At 52.3% G+C, this 24438-nt stretch overlaps 1 protein-coding gene across 5 annotated transcripts in view; it reads right to left on the reverse strand.

The window, feature by feature from the left end:
- Positions 1-1123: 1123 nt before the first annotated feature.
- Positions 1124-24438, reverse strand: part of PLEKHG4 (pleckstrin homology and RhoGEF domain containing G4) — an 83399-nt gene continuing 60084 nt past the window's right edge. The window contains exons 14-24 of one of the 5 annotated variants that reach the window (XM_027698231.1): positions 11689-12629; positions 9818-10067; positions 8987-9076; positions 8376-8684; positions 7386-7556; positions 6681-6894; positions 5966-6082; positions 5613-5879; positions 4834-5027; positions 4202-4277; positions 1124-2982 (exon numbers count right to left, since the gene is read on the reverse strand). In XM_027698231.1, coding sequence (XP_027554032.1) covers positions 4236-4277; positions 4834-5027; positions 5613-5879; positions 5966-6082; positions 6681-6894; positions 7386-7556; positions 8376-8684; positions 8987-9076; positions 9818-10067; positions 11689-12629 — 2595 coding nt within the window. In that variant the 3' untranslated portion in view covers positions 1124-2982; positions 4202-4235. Of the gene's footprint in view, positions 2983-4201; positions 4278-4833; positions 5031-5612; positions 5880-5965; positions 6083-6680; positions 6895-7385; positions 7557-8375; positions 8685-8986; positions 9077-9817; positions 10068-11688; positions 12630-24438 lie in introns of all 5 variants that reach the window. The other 4 variants (XM_027698230.1, XM_027698233.1, XM_027698232.1 and 1 more) reach the window with 4 other exon arrangements.

Raw genomic sequence — 24438 nt, forward strand, 5'->3', positions numbered from 1 at the left:
CAAAAAGGAAAATTGCCCTTCTCTTCAGATTTTTGCGGTTTTTTTTAACAGCAGGACCAGCGAAGTCGGATTAGTCCAGCTGAAAAACACCCCACCTGCCCCCTCTGCTGGTGCCTCTGCTCCAAGGCTGAACAATTCCAAAACTGCAGTGGTGTGGAGGAACACAGGGGATGCTTGGAGAGGGCCCTCTCCCTCCACAGGCACATCGATCTGTCAGGCCTATGGAATCCATCAATCACCAGAAATCCAGAGGGCTTAAAACTCCCCTGTCCTGGGAATATCCCACATTCCACCCAACCTCTTGCATTCCCCATCCCTGGAAGTGTTGGATGGGGCTTTGAAGCAACCTGGTCTAGTGGAAGGTGTCCCTGTCCACGGCAGGGGCTTGGAATGAGATGGTCTTTAAGGTCCCTTCCGATCCAAACGATTCCAGGATTTTATGGCTCTAACACCTGGATGGCCAGCCTGGGAACTGGGGTATAAACTGGGTAGGGCCAAGCACAATTCCAGTAACTCACTAGCAGAGAGAGTCGTGTTCCTGGGAAGGGTGGATTTCCCAGCAGTCCATTGAGCCCCTCAAGCTTATTTAGGGAAAATGGCACGATGGATTGTCCACAGGAGGTGTTGTGTCACAGAGCAGTGTGGGATCACAGCTTTCCACTGTCAGATTTTATCAACACCCATGGTTAGTCTTGGGGGGGGGGAAGGGACAGAGACTGCCACTTAACTTGTAGAAGGGCAATAGCTGGAAAAAGTATTGAAAAATATCAATTTTGACAAAGATTTTAAGGGGTGGTGCTGAACACCTCTGGATTAGGAGCTCATTTGTTGTGGTTGCACCTTTTCAAAAATACATCATCTAACCTGGGGTTCCTGACACACAGTCCAGACTCTGGAAGTCAATGGGAAAAGTTCTATTTATGTCAATAAAACAAAACTTTTTTCTCATTATTTGCCAGATGTGAAACGGGGAAAAAAAAAGTTTTATGTACTTTTCAGTATTAAAATGAGAGGTACCACCAGCCTCACCCCAACAACCTGTTGGGTTGGGTTAGAGAAAATTGCTTCACTCTGCCCCCAGTACCCTGAAGCTGAAACCATGACACAATGCAAACAAGAGCCATACAAAGAAAATAACCTTTATTAAATCAATCCAACCCTGAAAAAACAGTATCAGGTAAACAACTTTCCAGCAATGCAGAAACCTTTGAAACTGAGAAATTCAGGAAATTTCATGTCCCTCTTGTTGCATTAGTAAATTCTCTCCCTCTCACAACATCAGCTATTGCTGTCTTGACAGCTCCAAAAACCTTGCATTAACCCAGCAATTATCTCAGAACAGTAATTTGTAAAATATTCCCTGTGTAACTGTTTCACACCCAATTTTGTGCAAAGGTGTCCAACTGCGTTCTCTTCGCTGTTTGAAAAAAGAACGAGGTTTAAAAAAACATCCAGCTTATTAAAAATAAACAAGTGTTTTATATACAGTACAGGAATTTCCAAACCTGAAGGCACACTGTCTCCAGGGTGGCTGTGGGGTGTGACACCCCAGACTGCAGCACTGCACTGCCGAGGGGAGAAAACTGCAGTTTATTAATCAAAGTACTGCTCCATCTTCCTCCTCAGGCCAAATGTGACACTCCTCTCACACCTGGGGGAGCCTGATTTATAGCCCTGCATAAACCAGGAGTAAACAGGAGCTTGGCAGCAAATAACTAGTGTTTCCAAAAATGCTAATTTTCATTTCCTCCAAGAACAGGGAGGGTGTCACGGCCTCGCAGTGAGTTGGGTGTTACTCGTGACTAAGCCACCTTGGAACACAGGGCACATTTATCCTCCAGTTATGCTGTGTTACTTCAAACAACATGCACTTAAGGTTCAGCATTATAACCAACACTTTCCACTCAAAACCTGTTGGTCTCGGATGCCAGCACCATCCAAAGCTCCTCAAACAAGCCACGACCGTGTGACTGAAGTACCAGGAGAGGGGCTGAGTCAGAAGTGAAGCAAGCAGCCAGTCACCCCAAAACCAGGGGCTCAGCCAGGACAAGGCACAACAGAGCCTGAACGGAGCCTCTGGGACCTGGCCCAGCAGGGAGAGAGAGACTTGCACTGGGACAGCAGCTACAAGGGCTAAGTGGCTTCAATCAGAGCCAGGAACTTTGGTGGCCTGTGCCTCTGGACCTCCACCAGAACCTCTTCCCCTGCTGGCTGCTCCAAACTCCTCAGCCTGCCTTGGCCTCCCACTGGCATCAGGGGAGTCTCTACCTGGGAAATCTTCCCGTTTTCTGGCAGATGTGCTGAGGATTTCAGGGTTCAGCTGGCAGTTGGTTAGTGCAGAGATGGCACAGGGAGAGTGGCAGAGCTGCGAGATGGTTATGACAGAGATTAGCTCAGCACTGAGGCACTGGAAGAACCATCTGAAGAAACAATTCACTACAACAATGAAACTGCTTTTATTAAAACAGAAGTGTTAAGCCAAGAAAATAAATTATTGCTATAATAGACATATTTAGAACATAAGGAAGGACGTTACATCTTGAGTCCAGGTCAATATAACCCTGAAATAGAAAGTTACACTACTTTTCTTAAATACCTCAGTTTCATTTCATGCCCTTCCAAAAACTTTATAAAATGTGCAGCTTACACAACAAATAGTAACAAGAGTCACTTGTAACAAAAATCTGTACAGCTCTTAGCTTTAAAAATAATACATTTTTTTTTCTCCAAACTGTTATGTTACTTATTACTCATAAATATAGGGGCAACAAGTTTTGAATGCCCAAGGTCCCATCCAACACCAAAGCTATTAAGTGTAGTTGACAGAAACCTTCTTGGGACTTCCCCCCAGGCAGAGGTCAGGTTTTGGGCTGTTTGGAAGAGCCTGAGTACGGGCCAAAAAAAATCTTCATGGGTGAAGACTGTCTCCTTCTGCTGGTCAGAGGCCTGGGGTCTTCAGGGAGTTTGAAATGGCAATCAAACCTGGAACACAGCACCGTGCAATGGGTTAGACCAACTGCACTCCCGTGAGGGGGCAGGAGCCCACAGGTCCCTCTGTCCTGGCCAGCAGTGACTCTGCAAAACGCTTGAAAACCACCATTTGTCCGAGCTCAGATTTGGTGGGGAAAGAATGTTTTACTGGAAGAGCCTTGCAGGAGAAACACGGCTCTTCCCCCACATGGAGATCTGTCTCTGTGCCTCAGGACTCTGTGCCCAAAGCCTACGTGGGCCAGCAAACCTGAGGCTTCTGTGGCTACTCCAAAAGTCTTGCCTGTGACCCCCCAGAAGGGGCTCTGGATGTTAAATTTGAACCTTGGCTAGTTCTGTTCAGCTGATTATGAACACCTGCAGATCACAAGCCACAGGCCTGTGTGTGTGTAGCACCCCCATGGTGCTAAACCTACGAGCAATCTGCCACCCTGTGCCTCCATCACTCGAGCCCTAATCCTGCCTCTAAAGTTCGTACCCCTCTGCTCCCCGTGGAAAGGGAGGCTCAGCCCTAAGGACAGAGAGGAGAGCTGAGCCAGGAGCAGGCTGGTTTGAGTGGGCCCTGACATGACATTCCAAGGGCTGCCACCCACGTGACAGAAGCCCTGCTTGGCTTCAAGTCCTGTCAGGGTTCACCCGTCCTCAGATCAACAGCGATCTCCTCACAGACAAGGCATGCTCCCAAAATCACTAAGTACAGGAGCAACATCTGGCAGCTCCTTCAGGACATCCTGACCATAGCCCAGCAGGTTCCTCTGCCTGACCTGCAGTTTCCTTTGGAGGTTCAAAGGAAACTGTGGGATAAATCCAGCTTGGGGAGAATACTGTGGACTCCCCAGGGCAGTTCAGAGGGACTAAGAGCAGGATTTTGGCAAACAGCCACCAGAAACAGATTAGTGGTTAGGCAGGAGGGCAGCATTCAGAGAAAAGCAGCTCATCTGAACACTGGTGACTAGGTGGTGCTCAAGCCTCTACTACCTGAAAGAGATTTTGGTTGTTCTGCTTCTGCAAGGCAGATGGATCAGACTGGCTGTTCCAAGTGTCGGCTCCATGGGAGCTGGTCTGCTCATGGATCAGGGCCTCAGAGACCAGTCAGGAATGCATGGGGAAAACTCACCAAGAATCGGAGGGTGAGGTTCCCCTGACTCAGAGCTACTGACAAACCTGACCAGCCCTCAGAGCTGCTGGAAAATCCCCTTCAGGGGCTACTTACAACAACTCCACTTCCTGAGGCGGGGCCGAGGGGCTCACACTATTCTCGAGTGACTTTTGGTGACCTGGCCTGCTTTCTGCAGAGGAGAGAAGCCAGCATTAGTACAGGGTTAGAGGACAACAGCATCAGGACACAATCTAGTGGGAAGGCAAGCAGCTGAGAACTCTCAGGAACGTAAGAGGAGACACACTGACATCTCAGAGCAACAGGCTCCTGCTCCTCTATCTCATTGCTCCCCAAAAAGGCCCAAACCTCCCAGGAAAGGAGCTTGGCAGCATCTGCAGCAGAGCTCCAGCCATCCCAGGAGGTAACATATGTACCCCAGCCCGTGACAGCATTATAGTTCCTGTTTGTGCAGCATCCCCTCCTTGTGCAGCCTCCAGCACTGCAGGTCCTTTCCAGCTCATCTCCTCGGGGATCTTGGCCACCACAGGGGTGGCTCCCGCACCAGAGGGGCTCTTGCCTGCCCCAGAGGAGCCAAGTCTCTGCAAGGGGAAATGTCACTTCCCCACAGCAACCCCGAGCCCAAAAGCAGCATCTTCGGTGCCCCCGTGAGAGGCAGTGGCTGGAACGGGGGAGGCAGTTGCAGGAACAGGCAAAGTGAAGACAGTGTTTTGGCTGCTTGCACTTACTGCAGAAATGTACTGGCTGTTTGTGAACCTGGGTCTCCCCTCCACCGCAGAGCTGTGCTGTGGGCCTATGGGCACGTAGGGGGGCGAGCCCATGTCTTCACAGAAGCTTTCTTGTGGGATGTTGGAGACACAGCCGCTGTCGGAGCCGCTGGAGCCCGTGGCTGACATGCAGTGCGATGACTCTGAGCTCTCTGTTGCTGGGGAAAGAGAGGAAGGTCACTCTGATAACCATGAATTTGGGCTGCATATGACCTGTGCCACATACACTTGATAATGTACCTGTTTTGCAGAGGCACTGGCCACACAAAGCCCACAGATCAGCCACACTCCTGTCTGGGCCTCTTTAAAGCTCCAGGCAACAAAACAACACAAGGAAATTGAGTCATAAGGATGCTGGAGATTGGTATGGGCTGGCCAGGGAAGTTCACACAAGGGAAGCCAAGGGGTCACTGGATCAGGCTGATGAGGGCAAGGGACAGAGTGCTTCATACCAGAGGGGCAGAGACATGAGTCCCCAAGGCCACAGCAGCACCAGTACTCAGCACCAAGGCTGCCATGGGTACGGCTGCAGCTCAGCAGGCACTTTATAATCCCTGTGTCTGAGTTAATTCCCCCTGTGGAAGCTGAAACAGAGCTGGCATGGAAGGGTAGGGCTCTCATGCCCTGGTTTGGGGCACTGCTGTGACCCCAAAAGCCTGGTGTGACTGTACAGTGCAGAGCAAGGTGAGGGGACGAGCCCACCCCTCCCGGGTGCCGCAGAGCAGCGGGACTGCACGTACTCAGGGACGGTTGGCTGCTCGTCTCGTGCTCCAGCTCATCCTCCTCAATGCAGGTGCCGATGTCAAAGGGGCATCTGGCGGGCAGGACTTCTGGCAGCAGAGCCTGGTTCACATACATGTGGAGGTTGAGGGGGCCCAGCAGGGAAGAGGAGGAGGAAGGGTTGTATGCAGGGTGGGTGCTGCCAGCGGAGAGCTGCGCTTGCGTCCTCTTGAATGGGTTGGAATGGTCAAACTGAGACACTGCGATCGATGCTCTGGTCCTGGCACCTGCCAGAAAATATTAAAAAAAAGCCCTGAGAATCAGTCCTGCCTGGCTTACCCAGAGCAAGGTGGAAGGCACAGCTGGCACCTACCTCTGCCTTTCATGATGTAATCAATAGCACGGTCATTGATAGCTGCCTCGCTGGGTTTGATGTCCAGGAATGGTTTGTTACCCACACCCATGGAGACCATCTCCTGCATACGGATTTCTGGAGAGGAAGAGACCCACAGCCACATTATGAGGTTGACCCTCCCCTCCCCACAGGCATTACACAGCTCCAGGATAGAGCACTCCTGAGCTTGGCTGCTCCTGAGCTGCTGAGATTGGATCTGTTCTCCCCTTGCTCCCCAGCCCTGCAGAGTCTCCAGGAACAAGCAATCATGCCCTGCTCTGGCCAAGTAGCTCAGTGCCATGCCACTTAGTAGAGTCCTGCCAAGCGGGAAGCCTGGGGAGGGAGAGGAGGGACTCAGCCAGCCTGATTCAGGCAGCTCCCACTCCAGTAGTGGCCTAGATCACAGGGAGAGCAGCGAGTCTTTCAAAGGCACAGCCCGTGCTCACTGGACAGAAAACCCTGTGCTCCTGTCTCCCGTTTCTCTCATGGAGTCCAGGTGTGTGTCTACAGTCACACAGAGCTTGGACTGGTTGAGCTCCCTGGGGATGAGGGGCAGGGAAGGGACATGCCCAGCCAAGCCCAGCACATGCTCCTGAGGCTGCATGCCAGCACACAGCTGCTTGCTGCACAGAGCTGCCTGGGAACAGGCTCCAAACCTACTCAGGACAGCACGAGCTGAACAGGGCTCCCGCACCTTTTGCGGCACAGACGCCCCAGGGAGGAATCACACCTTTATTGCGGGCTGCCTGCTGCCACAGGATCTTGGCAATGTCACTGGTCCAGGCCTGCTTAGTCTCAGCTGAGCTGGCCTGGAGGATGTAGGTGTCGCTGGACTTCCGCCTCCGGAACCAGATCTCAAAGCGCAGGCCGCTGTCTCCAGAGTTCTCCGTCAGACCAATGTCTGCAGTCTGTGAGGAAGAAGAAAAGCAAAGCGTCAACCACGCTGCACCAGGAGCAGAAAGGGTAAACTCTGCCTGAACCCTGCGCCAGAGCTACCTCCAGCTTGGCACACCCAGTGGGAAAGGGCCTGAGGTTCTGCCAGGAGCAGATATGACCTGGACGCAGCTGAGCACACATAGCTCAGGCAATTTCCAGTGCTTCATCCAGAGCTAGCACCACTTCCCTGCCACACACACACTGCCTTTCCCTCACACTCCCCGGCCCTCAGAAAATGCTGGCCCCGCATCTCACAGCCTAGGGCCCTCACAGAGAGGGCCTAGGCATTAATGTGTGAAGTATTCACTTCTAGATTCACTGCATAGCTTGGAGAAGGCTTAGAAGTGGTGGGAGCAGCTCTTCTGCTGAAGGTGCTCCCAGCTTCCCATTTCAGAGGCAAGTCCATGGGGAAACCAGCCATGGACACCTCCCACACAAGAGGGTGTAACAGAGCTGCCCTTACCTTGAAGGAGCACTTGTAGATATACACATCAAAGCCACCCTGGATCTTCTTGGGCTTGCTGAAGAGGATCAGATCCTCAAAGAGGAAGACGTGTCGCTGGCACTTTCTACGGCCCAGCCAGATGGTGAACTCGTCCTGACGCACCAGCTGCCCCTGCTCCTTCAGGTTTACCTGGACACAGAGGACATCCTAGTAAGACTCCAGCAGGATGACCCAGGCAGCCCTACACACCTTGACTTGGAGAACAGGGTCCCATATGGCTGTGGCCCAGGTGGTGAAGAAGTGGCAGCTACCTGGTATCTTAGGACTCTTGAAGAGGTAGGGCTGCAAGGCATTGCTAGAACCACATCAGGCTGAAACAACTGGCTCCAAGCTCAGGGGAGAGCTGCACCTTTCTCCCAGGCATAACTCACAGATGACCCTCTTCTGTCACCCTGTGCAGATCTGTGACAAACCTCAGGGGTGGCAACTGCAGGCAGCAGCCAGAGCTTTCTCTTGGGGAGGAAATGAATCCCATCAACAGCCAGGAGCACATCTGGGTCAGAAGGCCAGTTCCTCAGTTCTTCCTGTCCCAGACTGATTGTCCTTCACCCTGAGCCCTGGGGTTTCTGCACTTTGTTGCATGACTCTCCTTCAAGTCCCATCTAGATGATTTTGCCCTACCCCTGGCATCAGCATCAGCTTGAATTCCTTCTTGCAAACTGCCTGACCCTCTTTTCACCAGCTCAGAAGAGATGAAAGGCCCAAAGCAGCCTGCAGGACAGCATGTGCAAGGGCTGCCAGGCTGCCTCCCATCACTGGTGAGCACCTGGCAGTGTGTTTATGACAAGCAGCTCACCCCACTCAGGTAACAGCACCCCGGCCCTCCATCCTGACAGATCAAGGAGACCTCCAAGCCCCGCTGTTCCCTTGCCCCACGCCTCAGTGTCCTGCTAGGCTGTACTGGCACACAGCACCCTGAGCACTGTGGGAATCTGAGGGGAGGCTCACCATACAATCCAAAGACCCCAAGCCTAGAGAAGGGGAAGAAGTGTGGCTCTGCCCCCCTGGGCAGGGGAGGACACCGGAACGTACGTCACAGTCACGGATGGCATCCATGGCCAGCAGGTCATTTCCATGCCGGAGCTGAAACTTCACCATCTCCTCAGCCGCACGGAGATAGCCCAGCTCCTGCTCCTGAGCCTCGCTGCACTCCTTGATCAGGTCCTTCAGGAGCAGGGCGTATTTGCTCATCCGCTGGATGGGTTTCAGCAGGTAGGAGGCCAGGTCCATCTTATCCCCCAGCTGCACCTGCTTCAACTGAGAAATGCAGCAGAGTGAAGGCAGCGGCTTCCCTGTGCCCCCAGGCAGGCACTGACACCCACAGCTCTCCTGATTGGGGAAATGCAAGGCCACAGGACCAACACTGCTGTGTGCTGGGCTCCTTTCCAAAGCCCTCGCTGCCCTTCTGCCCTGTCCCCCCCATACTCCTGTGCAGAGACATGCCAGGGAAGCAGAGGCAGCACTGAGCCTGCCTCAGGAAGGAAAGCTGGGTTTGTTTAAACAGATTGGTTTAGGACCCAAACACCCTGAGCAATCATGATGCAGGCAGAGGAACTTACCTTGAAGAAGGTATTCCCATGGCTGGCCAGCAGCGAGTCTGACTTCGGCTTGTTCTTACTATACAATGCATACATTCCAAACTGGTCCTTCTGCAGAAGAGATCCATCCTCGTGTGAGACCCACACTCCCAGGGGACAGTGACAGCCATGCCCCTGGCAGGTTACTCTAGTACTACTTCTGCCTCTCCCAGGCTGCACCAGAGCCTCCCTCCTATGATATTGGGAATGACTTTGCTTCAAGCTCATTAAGAGCCAGGGAATGTACTTGTCTTCCTACTCCTACAGTAGCCAGGACCCTTTAATCCACTCTCCTGTCATCCCTTGCCCCTTCCATATCCCAACAGTAACCTGGTATCATTCATACCTGGTAGCAGCAAACATGCATGGGGCAGCTGACCTGAAGACCTGTGCCCCATGCTTCTGTCCAGCAGCCCTTTTCACCCAGAGCAGCAGGTCTGTACCTCTCTGGTCACTGAAGTCATTCCCCCCTTACACCACAGACAGAAGATGGGTATGGGATGCCCCTGCAGAAGCAGGTGGGCTTCATGGAGCAGACATTTTGCTTCCCTGGAAGTGTCTCTTAGTAGCAAAGAGCAATAGGAAAGTCAAAGAGTATCTGCTGCCACCTGGGCTCAGCCTCACACAGCCATCCCAGTCCAACCTAGCATTTGAGCTGGAAGGGGACAAACCAACCCAGCACAAGGGAGTCCTCCCCCTCCCAAAAAGGGCCACAGCCCACTAACATACCAAATATATAGGCACTGCTGGGCTCAGGAGCCAAGCACGTGCCTGGGGGAGCCCGATCCCGGGGGGAAGGTGCTGATGCCTTACGTGTCGCAGGAAGCAGTGGCTGACCCGCAGGGGGTGGTTACAGCAGCTCTCCAGCTCCCGCAGGAAGTATTGGCTGTGGAAGTCATAGAGTTTCTCCAGGTTGCCAAAGATGACGCTGCGCTTCCCGCGCAGGTCCTGGGGGAGGTCGAGGCGCTCCATCTCTGGGAAGTAGCTGTCGATGATGTAGCGGAGCGACCTCACGTATTCCCGCTCCGTGGTCACCATCTCGTCGATGATGTGCCGCAGTTTGCTGCAACAGCAAACACACGGCCTTGGAGGGACCCAGGCTGCCGCAGGGCCACGGCAGCCACAGTGCCTGCAGAGCACTGCACAATCTCTACAGAGACCCAGCACAGAGATGAGACGATCCCTTAGCACAGCCCAAGCTCATAATAACAACTATCTGTGATAGCTCTGACCCTGAGCCCTGACAGGACCCAAGGGAACGGCATGAAACTGTGTCAGGAGAGGTTTAGGCCGGATATTAGGAAAAGGTTCTTCACCCAGAGGGTGGTCAGGCAGTAGAACAGATTCCCTAGGGAAGCATTCACAGCCTGACAGAGTTCAAGAAGCATTCGGACAACGCTCTCAGGCACATGGGGGGATTCTTGGAGTTGTTCAGTGCAGAGTCAGGAGTTGGACTCAATTATCCCTGTGGGTCCCTTCCAACTTGGGATATCCTGTGATTCTAAGAAACCCTGTCAGCTTTCTTGTTCAGGGAGAGCGAGCCTCAGGCTGGCTGTGATCCTGATCCAAGCTCAGCAGGGCAGACATCCCTTGTCCTCGCAAAAGCAAGAGCAGGAAACAAACCGTGTAACACCTCATCAGCAAACAGCAGTTCCTAACATGGGCTGCTCCGCACATCTAATGATGCCTCTTAAGTACTCGAGGTCGCCACTGTGAGGCAGTGTAGCATCAAACATAACTCCTCCAACGTGTCCCTGCCTGCCCTGCCTCTCAGCTTTCTCCCAAGCCAACTCCTCTGGTTGTTCAGAGGACAGCACAGCAGGACTGCCTCAGCACCCACATATGGGGAGGCTGCTGCTGCTCATTCCCTGCCATAAGCTTCCCCTTCCAGAAGATTTCACTGTCCCAGCCATCTCACTCAGAGCAGTAACAGTGGTCCCCCTGCATCCAGCACTCGTTTCTCATCTCTGCCATTAATTTTTAGTTTTATTTTAATCTTTTCCAATGACAGCAGCTGAAAGACCTGCCTGGAGACCCCCTGTCAAGAACAGCTCACATCCCTGGCCTCTCCACAGCTTAAGCACATTGAACTATGACAACAAATTTGAGACCATCATGGACAGAGAAGGAAAAGAAGAGCACAAAAGCCAGCTGTTGGACATCCAGAAATTTCAACCCCAAAGAACAAACACCAAGACTCTCTTACCTGTGCAGCTACTGTTACAAGGTGCTGGAAATGCCTCCCTACTAGTCTGGGTCCAGCACTGCCCAAAAGTATGTGGGACAATGCACTATATTTCTGCTCCCCCACTGCACCTGTACCCCTGCTCTGTTAGGTCCCTGAATAGTGTTTCTGCAACCCCTCATCCTCCAATGCCAGCAAAGTCGAGAGACTCCCTCTCCTGGGAACTGCTCCTTCCCCTCTGAGAGGAATCATGCTGGTAGGGAAGAGCAATAGATCCCATTTCTCTGCCTCCCCACCAAGAAAGGTGCCAGGCTATGTGGGGACATCCCTGTGTGCTTGCTCAGCACCACACACACATGTGCAGGAACCATGGAGATGCAGCTCTAGCCATCCACCCCGTACCCAGTGCTCAAGTAACCAAGCTCTACAGAGCTCCCCACATCTCTGCTGGCTGCCTTTTCACCACCCTGAGAGAGCACCAAGCGTCCCAGCCACTTACCTGCCCCAGCTCTTGGCTTCCGAGGCGGAGAGGCAGCCCCTGTGTCCCTCGAGCAGGCAGTCTGCAGCCCAGCTGTGAGCCGCCGGCTGCCGCAGCGCGAACGTCCTGTCCACCAGCTCGGTGCTGCTCACCTCCAGCCCCTTGATGAAGACGCCGGTGTTGCCGTACCTGACCGGCTCGCTCCTCTGGCAGCTCGACCACAGGCTCTCCCCGCAAGGCAGGTCAAAGCTTTGGGCCTTCCGGAGCACCCTCCTGGGAGGCAGCTTCCCAGGGACTGGAGTGGAAGCGGAGGGCGGCTTCACCTCCGAGGTTTCTAATATGCTCTCGAGGTTTGGCTGTTCTTCAGGCAGCTTTGGAGACTTACAGGCCCCGCTGGCAAAAAAAACTCTGCTTGAGTGAGGGCCAGGGCTGAGGGCAGTTTGGCTGGCAACTTCTTCCCCAGCACCGACATCACCGGGGCAGCTCAGGGAGGGTGAGGGAAGTTTCTCCTTAGCCCACTCCAGAGAGCAGTTGGACCTGTTGTAACACTGGGACGCGCTGTAAGTCCTGTCCCAGTGGGACCTGGGGGTGGCTCCCTCAGAGTGCCTCCAGTGGAACAGACTGCCAGCCTCGCTGCCAGCCTGGGGCTGCTCCCCGGCAGCCCTGCCATCTGACAGCAGAGACTTCCTTGTTCTCAAGGCTGCTTCGAGTTTCTTTTCAAAAACCAGCTTGGTCTCCTGACATTTAGACCATGCAAATTTCCACTGCTTGAGCCCCTTGTCACTCTTCAGCTCACAGGCCAAGTCCTTCATCTCCTGGAAGCGGGCAGTGCTGATGTCGGGGTGCTGCCCCTTGTAACTCTCCAGGCACTTGATCACATCTGCACAGTGCTCGGGGGAGCTGCAGTCCTCCATGCTGACACAGGCAAGGTGTCGCATCCCTTCCAAGGCCCACTCGTACGCCTGCAGAGCGAGCACAAAAAGCAGCAGCCAGTCAGAGGGACTCAGCGAAGAATAACCCTAATTCCAGTGCCTGAAGACAAGAGAAAGGATCAGTGTGTGGCCATCACAGTTCCAGTGTGAGGGGGGGGCTGCTATTGTCAATGGGGCTTAACAATTCAGCAAAACAAACAGCCCCTTATGCAAAGGGCTTCAGCTGTGCTGGCTGCTCTGCCACAGCCCCACCTCCCCAGCAGGTCCCAGTGGCGCTGGCACCCACACTGCTGGGCACGTTTGTCCTCTCTGGGCTGGGGGGCCCAGGGGAAGCTGCTGCTAAGACCGTAGGAATTCACACCTCAGTGTGACCCTGCTCAGTATGAAACCTGGAGCTCTCCCTCCCCCTCTGCCCAGCCACTCTTACCACTGCCATGCAGGACAAGGTCAAGGGGGCACCAGTAAGCTGCAGGGAATGGGACTGCTGCTCCCCACCCTATTTCCCTGGAGCTGACAGCACAGAAGCCTGGAGCTGCACCAGAGCTGGGGTCTGTGGATCACCCCAAGTGCTCTGACCCATCCTTGCAGCAAGGAGGAATCTGAGACTGTGCAGCTTGAGCATTTTCTATGCCTGCTGGCACCCACGTGGTGAGCTGTGCCCTGCCTACCTGCCTGGCTCTGCTTGCCACTGCACTACATGCTTGTGCTGGTTAGTTGAATACTGAGCTCAGCAGTTTATTTCTAATATTCCAGGAATGCTGGAAGCAGCTTCATGGGGCTTAACTCCAGCAGTGGTGCATAAAACAGTGCCTTGCTGAAACAGCTCTGCCACATCAGTCAACCAAAGAGGAGTGGGACAAAACGTGGTCCAAGGGGACAGACACAAGGGAAGAGTGAGTGCTTTATCACCATGGCAGGAGAAGGGCTAATGAAGCATCGAGCACCAAGTCCTGTCTGTCATCGATCAAAATCAGAAGACAAGCAAACATCTGACAGGCTCATTAGCCATCTCTCTATAAAGCAGGGATGATGACAAGGTTTAATGATAGAGTAAGGTGTGACCAGTTGCCACAAGCCTGGTCAGGGAACTTTACTATTCATCAGTGAACACAGAGTTATTTGTTAAGATCAGATGCACAAGGCAAGGAAAACACCCAGGACAAGGCTGCCTGGCATCTTCCACCAACTGCCCACACTAGTGGATGTGCAGAAACACCACCAGCTGCTCTTGAAGTGAACCAGACCATCTCTAGCACTTGACCTGTCAGGCCTTGTGTACCTGCAGAAAAACAACACATGTTTTAGTGCCAGGAACAAAGTGACCAGTTTTTACATTTTCCGCTTCCTGAGCAGTCTTACTGTGACAATCTGTACTCAGAGAGCTAAAGCACTTACTTTTATGCAGCCTTAGACAGCAAGAAAATCCACCCAAGCTTTATGCAAGCAGACAATGCACCCCTATCAGGCACATGGTCATCAAACAGAGCAGGAACCAGGCTCACTCTGTTGGAGACAGAGGGAGGCAGGGCAGAAGGTATTCCATTCACATGCTGCCCAGTCCCTGGATAAGGATGGCTATGAGAGCCTCCTCGTAGCTGCTGTTTGTACAAGAGCTAAATGCCAGCACAGCCTGTAGCCTGCAGACCGAGCAGAGTCACTCCAGGGACAGATTCCACTGGAGTTCCCAGAGCCATCCACATTGCTCTTTTGAGCTGCAGCTGCACAGTGTGCGTGCAGCCAGACCCATTACTCACAGGGAGCTCCTTCAGAAACACCAGCAGCTGCTCAGGGAAAAGGCTTCTCAGCCCCACGCAGCCGCAGCACAGAGACATTGGAAAGAGTAGCAACCCCCTCTCCTGCCATCGCCCTGCCTTGCAAAGCAACAGAGCCCTGACCCGCCTCTCTCTTGATCCAGGCACAGTGAAGCTGAAATCTTCCCAGCCATGTGTGGAACCAGGCAGGAAGGAACCTGTACCTTGGCTTTTGATCTTTATAGGAAAGTAATTACTGAAACTCTCAATTAAAGGATTAAAGACAAATGTGCTTCCTGCACATGCAGGGCTGACCCATCCTGCAACAGGCTGGTCCTGCCAGGCTGCCCAGGAGAGGCAGGGGCTCCTGGGGACGTGCCATGCTGTAAGGAAGAGGTAGGGACTTCACTGGAGCATGGTGCAACCCTCAAGCCCATCACCCTGTGTTGGTCCCTGATCATTTCACCATGGACAAGGCTTGCAGCACGTCAAGGACAGAAGTTCCTGGAGTCTGTTGGATTTGGCATCACTGCAGTGCCATCTGCAAATATCACCCAAGAGAAGCCGCTCAGCCCTGGCTCAGGGCACGTTGCCAGCAGTGCACAGAAAGCCTTCCAGGGGTCCTGGATCCTCACCTGAGCCACCACTCAGGTATTACATCTTCCCAACTCAAACTTATTACAAACCCACGAGATTCCTTTCCTACTCATGGTTCAGTGATCTCTAAGACACCTTCTGGGTAGTCAAAACAGGGGACAGACACTGTGCATCTCAGACATGCCAGAAGGGGCAATTTCAGGAGGGTGACTAACTCTGCTGTGAGAGGGTTTCTTTCTGAATCTGAAGTGACTGCACAGGGGAGCTGAGACAGAGGTGATGAAAAGTCAAGACTGATCCTGATGGGAGCAATAATCCTGCTGTGGGTATGATGACTGAACACAGCAACAAGGCAGACCAAGTCCCCCTCCCTTCTCAGCAATGTCCTGGGACTACAAGCCCCCCATCTCCCTTGCTTTCTACAACTCAGAGCGGAGAAAGCAGCACAACAGCAGGGACCACTGCCAAGGACAGCAAGAAAGAAACCAACATAATCCAACAAGCCCTGATCCAGCCTGTGTGCAGCTCCTGTGGGCAGGCTGTGCTCCACTCTGCCACTGGTCACTGAGACACAACTGGTCACTGGTCTTTGTGGCAAGAAACAACCACAGAGCTCCCCATTTAATCACAACTCCTCTCACCACCACTCTGTTCACTCTCAGTGCCCTTAACTTCAGCCGTGAGCTTGAAGAGCAAAATGAGGTTGGTTTGCAGCAAAGGAGGCAAAACTGTTGCAGCCAAAAGAGGTCAAAGCATCCCAGGTCCTGTGGTGAACTAAACCAAGCACTTCCCAGCTTTAGTTTGCTTTGAGAAGTGACTCCTGCTCACAACACTGATGTGTCCCCTGCCACAGGCTGCTGCACACACACAGTTATCAGGGACCCGTGGTGGAGACTGCCTTGTATGCTGACAGTTCAGAAAGCCCACAGTTAAAAAGCCATTTTACATCAAAATATACTGAAAGCAAAATTACCCAGGCTAAAACCTTACTGCTGTGAGGACTGTCAGCTGGCAAACAGTGACAAGCCTGTTTCTCTGCTAACTCAGAGACCAGGTAGCTACAGCAGAAAGTGGTTGGCTCACCACTCATTTGGATTGCTTTGGGCTTTCCTCAGGCTCCCATGCACTGATACAGCACCCATAAAGAAAGGAGCAGGGAAAGAGCAAGACTTCAGGATCTCCAGATGTCTCCTTGGAAAGTCAATTAATAGGTTAAAAACAGACCTCATTGTACCTTCCCATCTGTCCAGAGGGGGTCCATACCCTGGCTGTGCCCAGATCTGTGCTGCACATTATCAGCCCCTACAGCCAGACTTGAGGCAGAGACACTGCTTCAGTGCATCATCTCAGCTATTCAGAAGCAAATACTGCAAACACAAATACCAGATTGGGGAGCCCTGGTAACCAGAGACAAGGCAGAGGGGGAAGGGGTCACGCTTCACATGAGAACTACTGAAGTGTGCAGAGAACACCCCGACTGGGCACAGGCCAGATCCCCTTTCTTTCACAGTGCAAAACACAGGGAGAGAAAACATCCCAACCAACCCCAAATTCAAGCAAAATGCAAAGCAAGCTGCTACTCAACACTCAGGAGCTATGAAGAAAACTGCCATCCCTCCTAGACATTGCAATGCTTTTTCCACATCTCACGTCTAGCAAGGGCTGTGGCTCCAGGAGCAGGCAGAAACATTGGACATGCAAGAAACCATGTAATTGCAGAGCACAAGCATTTCAGCAAAGCCACCAAGTTAGAAGTAACCCCCTCTCTATGCAGAGATTCACTGTTGCTCTCTTCCCCACCCTGCAGTACTCGACTTTTCCAAACTGCATTTGAAGCCCTGCCTGGGATTCATTAGCAGCAGAAACCAAACTAATCAGAACTGTGTCCTGATGTAGCTGGTAGGGATGTAACTGTAGGGATGTAGCTGGTAAGAGCTCAGCTTTAAAGATGAAAGGACTTATGCTCTTGAAATGAAAAGCTAAACCATTTCTGAGTTGCTGTGTAGCTCACAGGGCCTCCCCTCCTCTCTCAAGGGAGGACAGACTACTGAAATCATCAGTTTGCCTAAACTTAGCTGCTAAGGGAAACAAACTTTAAATCCTGTATTTGCATTTCTGCCAGTTACCAAGTGCCAGCTGTTGTACAAACACCACGGGAGGGCAGAGGATGAGAGACGAGCGCAAAGTACAAACTCCTTGGATTTAAGGATAAGAAAGGAGAACAAGCAGTAATCACAGCTGGGCAGGAGAGAAGAACAAGGGGTCAGGGAAGCAGCACCTGTCAGGGTTAGTCTGGGCACGCCACAGCCCAAGCACCATCAAAGGCTGCTCATTAGAGCAACTTGCTTGGACATCCATTTGCAGCAGCACTCAGGACGAACACGAACAGAGCTCAAAAATCCCTTCATTTGCCCTCTGGGCAGTCAGGCATGACAAGTCCAGGAGAGCCTAATTACAGGAGAAGATAATTGGATAAAGTAGGATTGCACATGATTTCTGCTCTGTTGACGACAGCACGAGGACCCGAAGGGCGGCCGTGGCTCGTTGTGCAGGACGCGTGCTCGGCCCTCCTTAACTGCTGCCACTGCCAGGCCACACCAAGGGCTGCCCCTCAGGAACAGGGTGACTCACCTGGTGAATCACAAGCAGCGACAGTAACCCCTGCTCAGTGCAACTCAGAGCTTCCACAGGGCACCCCGTGCCAGCTTCACTGCATCTCTATGCACAGACACACATGTACACATATATGACACACACGTGTGTGTCTAGGTATAAAATGACTCTCTGAGTAGCTGGGCAGCAAGTGCCAGATTTGTGCTCCTCACAGCTTCCCTGGCTATGCAGCTGCAGAAAATCTCCCAACAGCCAACAACGTGCAGCATTCCCTCAGTGCTCCCTTTTTGCTCCTTGGGTAGATTCTGTACTGATTTTTCTCCCCCTGTTTTTCTGTCTCAGCATAGGGATTTTCTCAACATTTAAAAGCTTCCAAGTCCAGAAGACCAGGGGCCAAGTTTGCTCCTAGTAAAATCAGAAACTTTAATGTTTACCTTTGCTTCAAAGCAGCCTTTCCACGTTTGAGGCAGAGCTTTTCTGACAAGGAAATTCTGCTCACAACCCCTTCTTGCAGAACAAGGGCAGATGCTGTCTCACTGCCTCGGTATTATCCTCTCTCCTTTCTGATGCTTCATCATTTATAAACCCAACTGCATGCTGAAATCTGCTTTGGCAGATTGCTGTCCTCCTCTTCAGCTGCCCCCCAACAACTGGAATCTGGTGCCTGGTCCTTCATTTGGCTACACCAGTCACTGCAGACTCATGAAACCAAGTGAACATTGACTTGAAAGAAGCTGCATGTGTTGAGCTGAGCAAGCAGAAGGTCTGAAGGAGTGAGCGTGTGTGTTTGTGGATGTACTACTACTGCCTAGGGAAGGAAAAGGACAGCACATTTTCAGGCTTCTTTTAGTGAGGGGGATAACTCCCCTCCTTTGGAGAGAGCCAAGAGCCTCATGTTACCAGCCAGATCAAGTCACAGTGAGATGTGTGAGTCACCCAAGCCGGCAACTCGCACAACAGCAACAAATTACCCCGTTCAGAGACTAATGTCACCTCCAGAGGTTTTTTGCATGCTTTGCTTTTACATCTGTCCCGACAGTCGCATCATCACGCTGCACAAACACCCCTCTGTAATAGCACCCCGCAGGCCAGCGAGGACAGGCTGGACTGTGGTGGGTGTCTCCCCTCTGCCCTGCACTGGCTCCCTTTTAATGAGGTTCTCTGTGCTCAGCTGGGGATTGCAAAATCTCCAGAATGCCCTTGGGCCTGGATAGGGAAGTGTAGATGCTTTCTCTGTAGCCTTCAATTCACATCCTTTCCCTTGTGATAAGCTGAGCTAAACTCTGCTTTACCACTCCGCGATGCGTTGGGATCTGGGATCTCTCTGCACTGCACTGTAGGTGCCTGTGCCTTGGGGGATGTGGAGCTGAAGCTGAACCCAGACACCCAGCACCTCTGCTGGGCCCCCCTTCTCCAGGGGAGCTGACAAGACTGGAAACTGCTCCCCAGTTTAGGAGCACACCAAGATGTACTCAGAGGGTGCAAAGCCCCGCAGAGCTGCCAGAGGAGCCAGGTCAGAGGCAGCGGGTGCCTGGGAGAACCCTGTCCATATGTCCAGGGCTTTGATATGCAGATGGAGCCATTGTGAGCTTCAGTCCCATCTGTACACTGAGGGGAGCTTCATGTCCAGATTGCCTGAACAGATCTATTTAACTCCCGTGACTAAAGGGAATTGCAGTCTCCAGGAGGATCCCAGCATCCAGACGGATGCCAGCACACAAACATTCAGAAAATCTGTCACCCTGTGCCACTTCTATCCCAAGATCAGAGGGGAAAAAAAGCACCAAACCCAACATCCTGCACACATGCACAAGGCTGGGCCCAGCTGAGGGAAGATCACTGCTGGCATCAGATCTCACACCTCAAGCACTACACCCTCCCCTCACAGTTTAACTGCAACTCGAGCAGGGAAATTCCTAAACCTGCTGGGAGGAAATGCTGTTTCCCTGCCATGACTGACTGGCTCCCAGTGTTGTGATCCTGCAGGAGATTTGAACCCACCTGACAGGAGTGCCAGACTTTCAGAAAACTGTCAGCTTATGCTCATGGCAGCCAAAGGCACTGAGGAATTTTTACACAGAGGTGCTCTGGCAATCAAGGTTAAGGTGGTTTTAAGGTCCTCTACCAAGGAGGAGGATTCAGCCAGCACAGAAGGAGGGAGAAGGACCCCAGACAGACAGAGCAAGGCTTTGTCCCCCTGCACAGGCCACAAACAGACCACACAGATCTCATACAGCACTAAAGAGAGTCTGAGGTGCTGGGACAGGCGCTCAAAAGCTTCTCAACCCAAGAACTTCTCGATTTCAAATTGTGCTTGGATTTAGCATGTGAAAAAAACCTAATTAATTCACTGCTGCTGCCCTGTAACACTGAGAGACAAACGAGTCTCACACCTGTGTTGTGCAACCAGAAAGTAGCACTGAGTGCTGGTGCCAACTACTATTTAGCTTTTACCTCCTGCCACAGAGCTTGCCTGAGCTACAGGCACTGCTCTGCTGCTCATTTGGCAACACAGTTATTGGTGAAACACAGGAGAAAATAGCCTGGGCACCAGTAGAGCTAGCAGTGAATTAATAAAGAATTCGTAAGACAGAACAGTTTCCAAATCACTAATTTTGCAAGACAGAAAAATACAGGGGAGCTGTAGCAGATCAGATGTAAGTGTTCAGGACTTTTTGTTTTTGCAAGAGGGCTATCTCTAACTCCAAGGCAGAGCAGAAACTTTCTAATACATGAATATACTCTGATAGGAAAGTAAACACGAGAAGCTTATTAACCTTGCAAGAAGATTTCTCCAGCAAAAACATGGCAGGAAGGAGAAGGGAGAGATTTCACGCATTAACCTTGCATGAACTCTGCCAGAGGATCCATTTTCCACCCCCAGGGCTCATTCCCCCAACTGCTTCAGGCTGTGCATGAAAAAGGACACCTCTGAAACGGGAGAGCAAATCAGACTAGATGTCTGTCTGGGGGCACGACTTTACAGGCATAACTGAGGAAGGAGAGAGAGAAGACAGGAGATGAGACAGCTGCTGTCAGACAATGCTGAAGCCAGACAACAGTGGCTTCCCCTAAAACAGGTTTACACCATCAGGAAGGCACCATAAATATTCGTCTCTTGTGCCTCTTGGATCTCCCTTTATCATCCTTAGAACTTGTACCAGTAACCAGATGAAAACTGTTGTTTGGGAATGTTGTGCAGCCCTTTCCCAGAAAAGCAAAGCTCATCTCTACACAGAGGTAGAGAGAGAATAGCACGTGTGAATCCTCTCTTAGAGACTTCATTATGAACTACAGCAAAGCCTCATTTGCTCTGAGGTGCTGGGGGGCAAAGCCATGTTCTGACCTGTGCAGGACTGCTGGGGAGGGACCAGCATCGTGGCACAGCGACCTGTGTCTCTGCTTACAAGTATGCTACAGTAAAGACATGTCAAATGCCTCTTTTTCCACTAAGTTCTGCTCTGCACTTCCCCAAGCACACCCCAGAGCAGGGAATCCAAGCACCCTTTCAGTAAAATTACCTCTCAAACTGTGCCAAATAGCCTGCTATAAAAAAAAAAAATCAAACTTTCAGTTTGCAGCCACCAGGATCTTTTCTGGCTTCCCAAGGACCAGCATTCACAACCCTCCTTTTCTTCCCAAAAGCGAAGCAAAAAGAAACATAAATGATTTGTCATCTGGAGAGGACTTGATTTGGTTTTATCCTCAAAATTATCCTCTGTGACATTATATCTGGTACATCATCAGAAACGAAACAGCAGAAAACAAGGTAATCAGCAGGTCTCTGCTCCAAAACTTCTGGGGAGAAGCGAGAGGTAAGGACATCTGTGGAAGGCAGCTTATTTATCATGCTCTGGATTTCTGCTGTCACAGCTAAGATCAGATCCAGCTCTGGTAGCTGGGAATGCTGTGCCAGCAGGTCTCAATCACTCGGGGGGCAGCAACCCAGCAAACCTTGGAGCAGTGCAGGAGAGCAGCCCCCTCCTGTGCTGTCCACAACATCTGACAGAAGTCCGGGCAGGCTGAGAGGTACCACCTGTCCTGCTCATACCTCCTGCTCGCCTGCAGCCCCCACAGCACTTCCAGCTGCAGGTAAATTATGCCCACCAAAACGATCCTGCAAGAGCCTCTAATAAAGAGAAAGAGGGACAGGCACTGCTGTACTACAGACAGCACAACCCTGGGTTTCAGAGGGACCGTGCAAAGATGCCCACAGCCCACAGGGCTCTGTCTGAGCGCACAAAAGCTGCACACAAAGCAAATCTGATTCATGCTGGATGCATACAGACACGCACAGGCAACCCAGTGAAAAGCCTTCTCTACATTGTTTCCAAACAATCCCAATCCAGCTCACACGTCAGCCGGGGCACCAGACACTTGGTACTTACAAGGGGGTTTGCTGTGTCCGTCTGCTGCCGGAGCCAGGACGGGGTGGATGCAGCTCGGAGGGAAGGTGCATGGAGATGTGCAGAGAGGCTCTCCTGCAGCGGGGCGAGAGGGATGGGAAGAAGGGCCCCAGCCCCTCTTTGGGCCCCAGAGCAGCAACACTTGTTCACGGGATGGAGCGCAAAAAGGCTGGCATTCCTACAGCAGCAAGGACAATGGGGAGGGATGAGGAGGCACTGCCATAATCAAATGCAGGCCAGCTGGCCCTCCCCCAGGAAGGGCAGGCACCTCCTTCACTTGCCAAGGGCTTTGTTTTCTAAGCCACAAAGAACAAAGTGACTGAGGAGGAGAGCCAGAGGAGGAGGAGAGCAGAGGAGAACCCGCTGTGGGGGCAGAACCACACGTGAGCACAGGTAACCCACTCCCAGAGAGATGAAAACACAGAAGGGAGAGGTCGGGTAACACTCTGCCCACTCCAAGCAGAGCTCAGAAGTAGCAGCTTCTTGTGTGCAGCAGAGAAAAGCCAAAGATGACCGAGGAACAAGAATCAGCACAGGCTGATGGTCAGGGGTCCTTTGGGGGAAGAGATCCAAGGGTGTCAGGCAGACAGAGAATACCACTGAAGGAATGGCTTGTGGAACAGAGCCCAAAGAAATCCCACTATGGGCCACCCTACCACTTCTGAACCAGCCTCACTCCACCAATCCTGAGCAGTGGGACTCTGAACAGCTTCACTCAGAAAGCAAATACAAATCAAGGGCTCAAGCTGCAAGAGGCTCCCAGGCTATGGCAGGGCAATGACCACACGTCCCCTGAGCACCAACGAAGCACCATCTTGCACAACATCCTGACAAGCAGGAAAAAGCCCCTGGAGCTGCCTCGGGCCCTCCTGTAATGATACAGGCAGTTCAGCTCTGGGCACCACATCACCACAGGGTATGCAGGTGCTGAGCCAGTGTGATGGGACGCTGCCCTTTCTGGTTGGGTCAGTGCTTTCTTCCAGAGTGATTTCTGCCAGCAAGGATCGTGCACCTTTGCTCCCAACCTTCAGCAGGACTGGTTGTCATCCCAGGGCTGGCAGAGCCCATGCTCTGTGCTCTGGCTCACTGGACAGTGCAAGTAAGGTGCTGCAGTCCCAACAGGGCACACGGCTCCCACACGGGCCATTTCAAACCTGCCGTCCAGGTAACCTGCACTTTGCTCATGGTAAAGGCAGGAGTGTGGGATATAGGAGTGATCTGAGAAATAATTTCACCCAAAGAAAGCTTGAGAAAGGAAAAAATGTGAAGATTAATGAGACAGCAAGGAGGGGGAAACCTGCTGTGGCTGCTCCTGGTCTTGATGGTGTACCTATGGCAGTGTTACTGTGAAGCCAGGATAGACAGCGGGAGAGAAGGGTACTGGGGACTGTCCTTGCAGGCACCCCAGAACAAAACAGACATCAGTGCTTTTGGTACATCATACACACCCTTGCTTGCTCAGCTTCCCAGTTCTCCCCCAAAGCACTGAGTGGTGCCAGATCCCAGTGCAGTCTTGGAATTGAGTAAACAAGGGACAGCAGCCAGACCAGGCTCGAAGCCACAGGAAGATGGCAGGTCCCCGAATATGCCCACACTGAGTTTGTGGTACTGAGAAACAATCCTCCAGCCCACAGTCAGAGGTGGGGAAGGCAGCTTCCTTCTCTGCTCCTCCTGCCTCAGCCCAGCCATCATCCAGCCCCTGTCAGGCACCAAGGAGCTCCTGCCGCAAAGGAAGCGAGGACAAATGGAAACATCCAGCTTGGCACCAGCCATGGCTCTGGGGAGGGAACCCTGCCAGCCCATGTGTAAGCTCCATGTGGTCTGGCCCAGCTCAGCCTGCCGACTCGCAGGGAGCTCTGACAGGCCTTCAGGAACTGCCAAGCAGTGAAAAAACACAGTACAGCATCTTGACAGGCCATATGGGGTTGTGTTGTCCTGTCCCATGGTCTGTCCTGCAGCCACAGGCAGCGTCCTACAAAACACTCGCCCACCACACGCAGAAGGACCAGCACAACAGAGCCTCCCATTCCCAGGAGGCAGTGAGGTACGTGAGGGATGAATGCCACGATCCCCGTGGTGGGAGCTCCACTCCCTTGGTGCATGCTGAGATGTTTGGAGAGCTGAGCCTGCCAGCTCATTACCATAGTGTACATTGCTTATGCATCCTCAGGCTTCTTCCCCAAATCCTGGGGTTTGGCACACTGCAGGCTCCTTACAAGAAGGAAAATCGAGGACATTGCTTATTGTAGACTCCTGCTGTTGAAATCCCCTCAGATATTAGGGAAGAGAGAAAGGAGCTAGGCACGCACCGACAAGATCGCTGCAGGAAGGTCAAAGCAGCTCAGCATCGGGAGAGAGTGAAATCAGTTCAGATAAAATCTGCTCACCCCCCACCTCCCAGACCACGCCACTGACTCTGCTTTGGGAAGGCAGAAAGCGTTCTGGAGATCAAAATCATACTGAAAGAACTTT

This window comes from Neopelma chrysocephalum, unplaced genomic scaffold (assembly GCF_003984885.1).
Source record: "Neopelma chrysocephalum unplaced genomic scaffold, ASM398488v2 Primary Assembly neopelma1_125, whole genome shotgun sequence".
NCBI classification, from domain to species: domain Eukaryota; kingdom Metazoa; phylum Chordata; class Aves; order Passeriformes; family Pipridae; genus Neopelma; species Neopelma chrysocephalum.